Source organism: Macrobrachium rosenbergii, chromosome 5, assembly GCF_040412425.1.
Source record: "Macrobrachium rosenbergii isolate ZJJX-2024 chromosome 5, ASM4041242v1, whole genome shotgun sequence".
NCBI lineage: Eukaryota > Metazoa > Arthropoda > Malacostraca > Decapoda > Palaemonidae > Macrobrachium > Macrobrachium rosenbergii.
In genome coordinates this window covers 61,463,937-61,476,592 of record NC_089745.1, presented here as the reverse complement: position 1 = coordinate 61,476,592, position 12,656 = coordinate 61,463,937, and the positions used below count along the sequence as shown (strand labels likewise).

Here is a 12,656-nt window from a genome sequence, read left to right as displayed (position 1 = left end):
AAAAAAACGATGAAAATCATCCGGCGAATTATACTAAGTCAAAAGAAAGCTGAAGTTAACAACCATGTTAAGCTGTCAACCGGCAGAAATGAATTGGGCTCATTAGAAGTGTTGTACCTATCCTTCCCCGAAAGTGGACGGGGCGAGTTACCTATACCAAAATATTTAGAACGCTACCACGAATTTTCAAATTTAAGCTACCAATAAATGAAACATAATAGCTATGTAGTTACTTGGTAAGTTACTTATAACTTACTTTGGCAAGACTAAAACTAGTTGAACAAGTCTTCAGGGTAAACTCTAGATACAAGGAGAGTCACTTCCTACCCTGGGGCTGAAGCTAACAGGGTGGACAAAACTGTTCTCAGCTCATAGGAGCATTAACAACTATACCATGGAAGACCTGGCTCAAGGAAGGACAATAGGCTTCCCTACATGGATGGAGAGATGCTTGTCTTAATGAAAGTACGTCTACAATCTGCTGCAAGGTAGCTATAACCTCATCTATGACACCAACAGAGGAAATGGTCTACTACCTTGTACTTGGTAGCTATACCCCATCTATGACACCAACAAGAGAAATGGTCTACGACCTTGTACTTGGTAGCTGGGACTACCTCATAACTTGCGGTTAACAGAGAAAAGTCCCTGGATGCCTTGACCTGAAGAGCTAGCATATCGGGGTACCACTCTGCACGGGGCCAATGAGGAACTATCAGGGTTATCTGAGACCTGGAATGACAAACACACAGCTGATTATTTAGCAAATGAGACTAACAGGCAGATAGGCAAAGGTATCCAGGTGTCCAAGTGGCTGCTGGAAAAGGTTTTCCAAGGCAGCCCCAAAGTCTGGAGCAGACAAGCAGAACATCAGAAGCTCCCTGTACAATATAACCTATGGCAAACAAGTTGATCACTAATGTTCACCAAGGCTACAAAAGTCTTCCCCATGCAAGAATGTAGGAACCAATGCATTCCCTAAAACTGCCCATGGCTGTTGAGCTAGTTTGCCAAAACATTCCTTCAAGTGAAATATACCTTGCTGACAGCTTGCTGGTGTGGCAAATCACCCACTTATGCATCTACTTTGCCAATTGACATAAGTGAGGGAAAACCATACCTTTGCAACCCATCACATGATCAAAGAATGCTTGCAGGGCTAGCAGTTTTGTTCACATTTCTAAATTTTGATGAGCAAATGAGGCTGATCCTTTGACCACACTCCTGAGACATAAAAACAACTCAGGTGTGTGTCCCATCCCTCCTTCCATTCATCCAAGAACAGAAGTATCTCTGATGGCGAGTTCAAGGGAACTCCCACAAGAAGGTTCCTGTTGCCCAACCACCAAGCAAGGTCTTTCCTTACTTCCCTGCTCAAGGGCATGAGCTCTGAAAGAGGACCCTGAAGCTGACCGATACCACTCCAGCTGCACTGCACTGAAGAGAGTGCAGGTGGAGATGCTTGGGGGGAATGAGCGTCTCCAGAAACGACAAGTGACCAAGGATTAACTGCAAAAGATGAGGGCTGCTCCTGTTTGTGACAGGAACTGCACTGAAACCTCTCCTAGTGCTGCTGCTGTCTATCAACAGACCCAGGTACGTTGCCTTGCTTCTTGACTATTAGCTCTAACTTCTCCCAGTTTATCACTATCCCACATTGTGATAAAGCATGAAGAGGTCTCTATTCTGGGACTGCACTTGCAAGGACACCAGAACTAACCATTCTTTCAGGTAATGCAACAAGCATACAGTGAGTGAAAAATTTAATAACACCTGGGGGCTGTTGCTAATCCAAAGCACAGGGCTTTGAACTGGTATACAGTCTCACTACTAAGTTAGAAAAATGATGGATGGGCACCTAGGAGCATGCATCTTCAGATCCACCAAATTCATGAAGTCATCCTCTATGATGGAATCCAACATAAAATGTGCTGTTTCCATCTTGAATCGAGTCTGGACAACAAAGAGGTTGTCTACAACGTCTAGCACATTCTTCTCCAACATCTACATCACCTCTGCCAGCAGGGCCAGAGCTTCTGGAGATCCTGGAGGGAGGATGGGGAATGGTACTGGTAAATGAGGTGGGGAGACCGTCAGTCCTTGAAAGGTGATCTGTGGCCATCCCAAAAAATGCAGACTACCAAGGGCTTTGCCCCATGCCACTGCCACATTTCCCAACAGCATAAAAGGCATCCCCCTACTACTGGCAGCTGGAAGGGGGGTCTGCCAACCTCAGCATTCTCTTATCTTTTTATTCCCCTACTTTCCTTCCTAGCCAGAGCTGGAGAGAGAGAGAGGCTGCAAAGTTTCTAGCCCTTCCTTGTCTTAGTTTCATAGAGGGGAGACCCCTCCCAACAGTGGACACTGGAGTAACCATCCCCAAAGCATGGTTGTGGTTCCCTTTACCGTTCCAGAAAACCCAAAGGCAAAACAGTGGATCAAGGTCGACCGCCAACTCTACTTAACTATTCAGAAAGCATAATGAGGAACCCAATATGGATCCACTCCACTGAGAAAGTAACCTTTGATTTGCAGAACAGATAGTTAACTTGATCTAAGACACCACGAACAAGCAGTGACCATGGCAGTTAGAATTACTGCTCACCTCCTGAGTTCACCCTTGAGTACAACCTACCGTTGAGAAGAATTCAACAGGGGCAGTGGTTGCTTCCCCACAAACATTAAGCTTAAAATGAGTCAAATGATCTCTGGAAAAAAAATTTTTCAACCCTGCCTAAAGTGGTTTTAAAAGGCAGATCCTGACTAACTCTCCAAAATAAGTTGGATCCTTTTGCAAAAGAGAGGCTGACACACCATCCCACCCTGGCGAGCACTCTCACACTATGGACATGAGCTATCAGATCTAGCAGTAGCGATTGTGGAATATCGATTTGACTTGCCCTCTCAAAACTGTGGTCTACATTCCAATATAGTTTTGTATGATATCAAGCTGAGGTGGAATTGCAATCACAGTCCAAAATCCTGTAAACTTTCATATTATCAACTGAAACTGAACCAGAAGCTACAGCATATTCATTGGGAGTCTTAGACGAACAAGGCACACCTCAAAGGCTATATGATCATGTGCATTCAGTTCACAAAGATACTTAGCTTGAAACCTCCGTTGCACCTACAAGATCTTGGGACTGTGTATGTGTACACTGGGAGTTCTGGACAAACCAGGCACCACCTGATGCTTTACAAGATCATATGTAAACAGATCAACATGATCTCCAATGGTATCATACAATTCAGGGATCATATACTTGCTGAGTGAGAAGGTAGTGCTGACTCTTCCCTGTGTACCTAGGCAGAAGTATGAATACAAAAAGAGTCTGGGACAATCCTCATGTTTCTGAAGTAAGCATGGGGCCACTGGTTCACAAGCATGCTCAAAGCCTGCAGCAGATGTCACCAATCCTCTGAGAAGAAAAGTGCTCACTCAAAGTCTGATGGAACTTCTTGTGAGAGGGCTTCCAAGAGCTGCTTTTCTTCCTTCTTTCCACAAAAGGAAGAGGAGGCAGAAGAATCATGGGAAGTAGAGAAGGGGGTGGCCAGAGAACACACACACTTATTTCTTTACCTTACTCTGTCCAGGAGTCTTACTATCCTTGGCTACAGTAGATGATGTGTAGAGGCAGGAAGCAGTGTTAAAGAAGTACAACCTACACCTGAAAACCCACAGGCAACACAAACCCAATAGGAAGCTCAATAGTGTTAAGCTTCTTAGCAGAAACAGCAGCAGGAATAGCTATGAAAAAAGGGTCACTTAGAATACCAAGCAGACATATCTGTCCTTACTCATGCCAAGCTATCAACGTAGCATATATGGGGGAGGTAAACCATGAATGCATACCACTGTCTCACCTGAGAAAGCTCAGCAAGACCACCTAGGTCAGCAATGTTTGAACATATAAGTTGGTTATCTACCCTCACAAACAGAGACCCCTCACTAGCACATGGTAGGGAGAGAGTGGACAGTCTGGGAGAAAGGAGCTGAAAAGATTCAAGGATATTGAAGACAGAGTAATCACCTTCAAAGAAACCAGCAATCTTTTTTTGGTCTTCCTCCATACTGCTGAGTCCCTCCATTGCAAATGAGACCACTCAGCACACTCCCAGCACCAATGCAGAAATGTAAACTTGTTACACTACCACCAAGGGCATACAGCAGCCAAACATCAGCTACATCCTTTATACCTTTTGTCACTCACCTTTCTTGTTCAAATCAAAGTTGAACAAATAACACAAACACAGTACATACAATACAAAATAAAAAAAGTTTCAACTTGATGGCCAGTCAAGAGTGCAGCAAGATGCCTTAACTAGACTATGGCCACAGAAAGTGCTTAAAGACAGCAGGTGAATGGGCTCCCTCTGCTCAACCATCTACAACCAATTGACCACCTTGTTACCAAGTGTCAACAACAAATTCCAACCTGCACTGAGGAATAACTCCTACATAAAAGGCAATAGTTTTATTCCCATATAAACAAGTCAAATTCCCTTCAAGAATGAAATTATTACTAAAGATACAAAACACATACAAAGAGTTTAACTCTAACTTACCTAATTCTTTCCCGAGCTGCTCGGTCCTCATCTTTCTCTTTTTTCCTTTCTCGCACTAAGCTCTGAATCTCCTCTTCTTGCATCTGTCTCTTTCTCTTGGCAATTTCTTGACCCATTTTTCGTCTGTCTATTTCTTTTTTCTTATCATCCTAAAAACAAATGTGTAAACATATGACTCTAAAGAGTACTGAAAATCAAATGCCACTTATTCTGAAAACTCACACAGGTCAGGAGTAATTCTCCCTTTTTAGTATCATGTATCATTGACAAGTTATTCCTTCTACATTCCTTGACAATTCATGGATACAACTCACTCCTAATATCTAGAAATTCAAGTTATGTGCTAAAAGGCAAGTGCTATAGTCAAGTAAACCCAAAATGTAATTAAATAACCAGAGTCAACAGAGTACAAATATAGGATGGACATTTTTAATCAGGCAACCTTTGGACCTGGCCACTGCTGAATTACAGATTGCAGCAATATGCAATTTCAATTCTTATTACAAAAACATTATTTTTTATATATTTGTTTTTAAACAAACCATCCACTACTATATATCTTTAGAACTGCCATTTTTAGTGCAATAGTAATATCACTGAATCTTAAATTATGTCAAAAAAGACTCAACAAATATTAAAATGCACAAAAAATAAAAATAACTTGTCACTTTTTACTTTTGAACTATTTGGCCAAATATGCTTCATGATATCTGGAATGTTTTAGTCTTAAAAATGAGCCAAATTATCTTATTAAACATCAGACCACATATATAAACTTCAATAATTATTTACACAGCAATTACAAGATGAATGGATGTAACAGGAACAAATGTAATGGAAAGGCAGACATAAAATAATACAAAGAAAGTGAATACAGGCAGTCTCCAGGTTGTGATGGGCTCAGCTTACAACGTCCAAAGTTTACGACACTCTTCAAATATATTCATCAAAAATTATTTCCTGGGTTACAACACATATTCTAGGTTTACAACACTGACAACAGTGATCCAACGAAAGAAATATAGCTCCAAAACAGCAGAATGGTAAAATTTTGGAGGGTTTTTTATGACAAACTCAATAAAAATACAGGTTACATCATTTTCAAGACAGCCAAAGGATACTTAAGGGATTAAAAGTAAGTTTTCTTACGATTTTCGACGATTATTTCGGGTTACGACGATTTTCGGCTTACGACTTGGTGTCAGAACGGAACCCCTCTTTGTAAACCAAAGACTGCCTGTACTTACTTACATTTCTTCTGTACTGAAGTTTATTAATTGTTAACTTTCCTTTAAGGGCAACCTTTTCCCCTAATATAGTGCTACAACTTATGACAGCATCTTTCTGGGCACTAATTCTAATTCAGTATCCTACATGGCCATTCCCTTTAATATTTATGTAATAATAATCAATAATCAACAAAACACCATAATTTCACAATTGTAAGGCACAGGCTAAAGAAAAACAACTCTCACCGTAGTCTACAGTCTTGCCATTAAGCATGCAAATTCAATAAAAATCTGGCGAGTCTTAGTGTTATGCCAGTGCTGAATGTCTACTGTAACTCATGAATGTAACGGAAGTAGCAATGAGGAAGGACTGAAATTCTCAGGCTTTTGAAATCAGGTATTGTTAGCATTGATGGTGGTCATTAGGTGATAAATAAAGCATTGATATTAGAGATGCACAGCCTGCTCAATAGGCATCTTCCCAGAATGCTGACACTTTCATTACCTCAGAGCTTCAACCACTTTATAAGTGCACTGTCTACCTGTCAACATCACTAATTTCATACCTCTTTCAACAACAATTTTCTAACTCTGCCAATTACCTTTAATTGCAAAATTTCTGGTGACTCTGTTAAGCCTTACTTTTGCAGTAAAATCATTCCATGTAGTTTTCTCTATCATTTGACAAGGATAGTTTTTGGGGACTAAAGCTGGTGAAGTAGATAATGGAACTTGGATAAATTTTGCAGTACAGTATACATAACACAGTAAAATCATTTACAGTGAAATAGTTGTTGTTATTTGAAACTCTTCAGTACTTATATGGTCATTCATTACAAAGCTCGACAAAAATAGTCGCTTATTATATGATGATTATTTTGAAGGTTGTATTTTACCACTGAATAATAGTCCATCATCTACTATCAAAGGAGGGCACTTGGTCAAAAGGAGAATTTCAAGTTTAACCATACTTGTTTTTTCTTTCTTGATAATAATATTACAGCCGGTTGTTTGTTTTGCATATATTATTGGTAAATCAAAAAATGGTTTTTAACAACAGGGATACTGTAATAGAAGGGAAAATGCACTGCTATTAAAAAATTACAAAAGATATATATACTGAATTAATACACTGTTTGCAAGTTCCTCATTGGACTGGTTGGTACTGTTCTTGGCTAGCACTCTGCAGGGCCCGAGTTCAAATCTCTGGCCGGCCAATGAAGAATTAGAGGAATTTATTTCTGTTGACAGAAATTCATTTCTCGGTATAATGTGGTTCGGATTCCACAATAAGCTGTAGGTCCCGTTGCTAGGTAACCAATTGGTTCTTAGCCATGTAAAATAAGTCTGATCCTTCGGGCCAGCCCTAGGAGAGCTGTTAATCAGCTCAGTGGTCTGGTGAAACTAAGGTATACTTAACTTAACTGGATGGTAAGCCACCGCCTTCACAGTCAAATTATTAAAAAGAACTTATAATAAATTAAAAGAAAATATATTGAGTTATCATAAAATATTTTTTTATAAAAATATAAGTATTTTGAGAAAATGGGAAATCAAAGGAAGTAAAGGTTCCTTGAATATATAGATGAGATTTGTTCATCAGTTCATTAATTTTGAGAGCATCTCCCACCTCAATATTCTTGGGGAAATGCAATCATTAATTTTGTCTAAATAAAATAGTTGTGAGAAAAATTTTCCCGTTGATATCCTAACAAGAGTGTAAAAAAGTTATAACTTCTGTCTGCAATTGCTCAGGGGACACACTAAGTAATGTGAAATAAAACTGTAATATACAAAAAATAGCCTGTTGCCTTTGATAGTTTTCTCTGTGCATTTAGCATTCAATAACCTCAGACAGACACATACTATACTGTATAGTGAGTAATGCGTATTATTTAGGTATATGTGTTCATTCTTGAAATTTTTTGTACTGGGTAGAAATAAATAAATAAAAAGCCTTAACTAAAAATTTGCTATTAAACACAATAAAATAAAAAAAAAGTGACAAAAAACTGTTATGTTGACAAAAACTGTGCTGTATCATGAGTTCCCAATCCACAGAATTCTGAATTATCGAGGCTCAACCTGTATCAGTAATAATGGACTATGGAGCAGATGCAAGATGTAGGAGTGGACTTGGTCAAAACTTAATCATCTTCACACTACCATTTAGTTGTGTTTCAGATGAGCATTTATGTATTCCTTCAAGTTGGATTTTGGCTTCCTGAAGCCTGAGATACTTCTTGGAGGATGAAGAAATGAAGAAAACGCCAGAGGTGGGAGCTTTCTTCAACAAGCTCATAAATCTGGGACACAAAAGTCCCTGTCTGCAAAGGACAGGACTCCCGAGACACTAATTGTCACTAAAAAAGGAGCAACGTCGGCTCGTCTTGAACTCTAGGCAAGGGTGGAACAGACTGAAGAGAGCCAAAATGCTTTTAAGCAGTCTGTATGGCGCTCAGAAGTGGGAGTCTGATACTGAAGAGTTTGGCGCCTGGTGATTGGGGACTGGCGCTCAAGAAAGAACAACAGTGTGTTCTTAGCAAAGACAGGCGTCGAGTACTAAAGAGGAACTGGCCCTAGACACTAGTAGGCTGGCGAAGGGATGCATGAGAGCAGGTGATGGAAGTTCTGTAGGTTGGCGCTGGGTACTAAAGAGAGTGCCCAGCGCCCGGGGACTGGTGTCGGGCGTTCAGGAATAGGTGCCGAGAGAACAGAAACTGGTGCTGGACACTAGTAGGATGGCGACAGGCACTCAGGAAGATGTCAATTTGACGAGTGATGATAACACTACACATCCATCAAGACACCTTTCCAGTGGCTGTCTAACACTAATCATCCATCAAAGCAGCTTTTCAGCAGCTGTCTATCGACACTTGAAAATGTGCAACAAGTTTGACCAAGGGGGCAACTACCCAAGGGACTTCCCACCAGCCTTCATTGGACTTTCAGTATGTCTCCTCCCAAGTTTAGGGGAGTCTGACAGTGACTTAGGTCTAGGAGAACCAGCAGGCCGGATAATCACCTCCTCCACTGCACAACACTTCACTGTTACAAGGTTAATTTTCTGTTAACCTAGACAAGACTGGCAATGGTGCGGGAAGGAAGCAAAGGAGCCAGGCATGGGAGCAAGTGGATAAAAAGTAGGAGGGCTAGTAGCTGGAGAGAAAAATGGATGTGGGGAGTGTTAGCGCCAGGGGTTTGGGCGCTGGGCGCATGAGAGCGGGAATTGGGTGCTCTGTAGCTGGCGCCAGGTGAGCTGGGAGCTAGGGGCATGATTCTCGGCTCTTGAGAACGCCTTCTCTCCTAAAGCTCAGCCACCAAAACATTAAGCACAAAATCTCTCCTTACTACATTACTGCCCTTACTTTTTCACTTCTCTGCAAAGGAAAAAAGTGTGAAAAGATGTTTAATCTTGATTGCAACTTTGCTACAGTAGTGAAAAAATTACGAACTTGAATCAGATCTCAATAATAACAAAATAATACAAAATTGATCCTGAAAGCTGTAAGCTTGAGGGCTACTTGAAATCTGCAATAATATTTCACCGAAATCTGGTTATACAACCAGCAAATAATGAACAAAGCTGCTGCAAACACCTGCTGTTTACATCAGGCACAGCAGAAACAGAATGAGGTTGTCTGCCAAGTCATTCCTGGTATTCCTGTTAGTGGGCGGGACTAGTGAAGCGCTACCATGAATTTTGAATTTAAGCTGCCACATGAATTAGAAACTATAGCAATGTAATTACTTGGTAAGTTACTTATATAAAATGGAAATCTTTTAATGTAATTTTGTACCAATGAAGATTAGCTGAAGTTTCATTTTCCTCTTGACTGTGAAATTCAGATAATACTGATGCTGTGTAAAGATTGTTGGTGAGATCACTAAACCAATTTACTCGACATTCTTTGGTGGCTTAAAGTTCTTTAAGAACCAAAGCTGGTGCTATGGTGTCTTCTGGTGAGATCTAACAATGCATGCTCCTTGTGAGTTATTATAATCAAGTCTTGCAAAGAAATCCTGTTGGCTTTAGGCATGCATTGGTAAAGTTTTGGCAGAGAGCTAACTGTGTAAAACAGGGTGATGATGGTGTTACCCCAAGCAAGATTTCATTACACTTAAGCTTGGTACTCCATTACCATAATGGTAAAATAAATTCAGTTTGAAAACCAGTACCACTTACTTCTGCAGATTCCTCTGCTTTCTTGGCCTGTTTCTCCGCTAACAAATTTTTGGCCCTCTCAACTCTTTCTTCTAGTGAAACTTCGGAAGACACTGAAATAATAAAATGACTACAGGTAACAAAAATTACACTTAAATTAAGAAGAGTCAATTAGCCACTGATTCTATAATAAATACCGTAGTTCATAAATCCCCAGTTTAATAAATACTGACGAATGGATACGCACAATGGAAATTTAATTCAGGTCTAAGGACTTAGCAAAATTTAAAAAATGCTGTGATTATTTGGGCTACTTAGAACATGATATAAAAAAAAATCTTGAAGTTCATGATTATAGTTAACATTTTATATGTAATAAATAATCCAGATTTGTATGCCTATGATAAAGCTTCTACATAATGAACACTGAAATTAGAATGATTAAACTGGAAGAGAATCTCATCCCTATGGATCATTATTAAACTGGAAGAGAATCTCATCCCTATGGACCACTTTCCTGAGCTACAAGAGGAATATTCTTTGACCATATAATCTCACTGCAGCTAACATAAATACCTCATTCTACAATGTTCTGCTGCTTTCAAATAACAATGAAGAGCTCTCAGTAAATATAGAAGAGCTTATTTGTATAGATCACAGCCCCATACACATTAAGAACTCATAACTGCAAGTTTAGCAAACATTTCAAGTCAACAAGGATGCATCCCTTTACATTTGTTCAACAACTTCATAATAAGATTATTAGCAAGCTAGCCGAGACCACTGTTTTAAAAGGACAGACAGATACAGATCAAAACTAAATCAGCTGTTTCACTGAAATGAAAGTACTATATGCAGAATAAAAGCAATATGAAATGGGAAAAGAAAACTTAAGTATTCTTTTTTCCAAATACCAAGGTATGAAGGAATTTCTATCCAATATCAAGCTTTCACATGTGAAAACTGAAAGTATGCAATAACTGTCATTTTTCCAACAGTAACATTAAGAAAATCGTTAAATCATGACTGGGTTATGGTCACAATGCCTCTTCATTCAAGGGAAAGGGTCAAGTCAGAGTACTGCTTATGGGCTGCGCAGTAACTCGTTTTACTTATAATTTAAGTGATCAAATGTAGAGGAGACATAGCATCCAGCAACTGGAAAACAAATAAAGAACTCAAAGACTGAGGTGGTTTGGACAAGATGAGAAAATATGAGGAAAAATTGGTCATAAAAGCAGTAAATATAACAGTAGAAGGAAAAAGACTTGTAGAAATATTTTGGAAAACTGATAAAAGTGGAGACAACAAATTTCCCATCTAACCCCATACAGCAAAATGCCAACATAAAAATATTTATGATGATAAGGATGATTATCTAATCATTACTTTAGGATGCATTCACAAAACTAATTTTTTACATAAACATTACCCATCCTAGCAACTGTTATAGTTCTCTTTTACCTATGCATTTGAAAAAACTGACTTCTATACTATTTTTACCTATACTTCTAAACACTTTCAGCTGAAAATGCAGATGGATATAAATCAAACAGGTTGCAGGTACATCAAGACTGTGGTTGTGTTTAAATTTAGTGATACCTTCAAAATTCATCTTTCTTCAGAATAAACTTGAAAATGGTAAAACCAACCTGAAACTGTGAAACAATTGCATCCACCAAATTACAAATTGATAATGCACTTACCATCACCAGAAATACCCAAATAAAACTTAGTATCTCAAGATGTAGCACTTACAATTGTCATCATCGTCCTTATTTTCTATTGCACCATCATTATCCATTGCATTCTCTGATGCTTCAGGAACCTGAGAACTATCGACAAGAACTGAAGCTGCAGATGTAGTTTCGGATGTGGCTGGAGTTTCGACTTTGGCATTTGATGTACTAGGATGTACTGGGAGTTCATTTGGTTCATCGACAGACATCTCTTCAGGGGCATTTGGCTCATCAACAGACATCTCTTCAGGAGCAGAAACTGAAGGTTCCTGCTGCTGTTTCTCAGCTGCACCCTATGAATGAAGAATGTTTAAATCTATAAAATGAAAGTTGTATTCTTTCATGAACTTTGCCAATTTTTCTACACTTATTTTTAATTCTACTTACACAAAACCTGCAAATTTACTTCACAATGAAGTACAATTACTATCCGCTTTTCCTTATAAAAGGTAAAATAGAAGACTAAAATTGCAAATTCACAATAATGTACATTTCCTAGATATATAAACGGTGTGCCTTTTAAAATGATATACCTATGATGAAAGCTGATCCAGTCAGTGAAGCTTAGTAACATGGTAGTTAACTAGTGGTAATTAACTGAGGCGGCAAATATACACCCATGCTAGTAACTAAGTAATACTACTTAGCCTTGACTACCTCCTGCGTCATTCAAGACAGGGCATGAATTATTCATTTAATTTTATGCCATACTGGAATTTGACTCTTCAGTATCCCTTTTCCATGACAAAGTGTTATCAATATATCCTGTCTATCTCTTTTCATTAACAATATGCGTAACTTTAGGATTAACTTTAATCAAGTGCCACCAGCATCAAAAATAGGAGCACAAAGTACCTTGCTTTGTCTCGCTGAAATATCCAACCACTCAGAGAAGCCCTTGCATAATTTTCTTACATAAAGATGCTTCCTTACTCTTCATGGTAGCTAGTAATT

At 39.0% G+C, this 12,656-nt stretch overlaps 1 protein-coding gene across 3 annotated transcripts in view; it reads right to left on the bottom strand.

Moving 5' to 3' along the window:
- The window catches only part of LOC136838849 (UBX domain-containing protein 4-like), a 59,623-nt gene that overhangs the window by 40,839 nt on the left and 6,128 nt on the right, over positions 1–12,656 (bottom strand). For all 3 annotated transcript variants that reach the window (XM_067104496.1, XM_067104494.1, XM_067104497.1), the window contains exons 5-7: positions 11,722–11,995; positions 9,985–10,076; positions 4,570–4,718 (exon numbers count right to left, since the gene is read on the bottom strand). In XM_067104496.1, the coding sequence (XP_066960597.1) occupies positions 4,570–4,718; positions 9,985–10,076; positions 11,722–11,995 (515 nt within the window). The remainder of the gene's footprint in view (positions 1–4,569; positions 4,719–9,984; positions 10,077–11,721; positions 11,996–12,656) is intronic.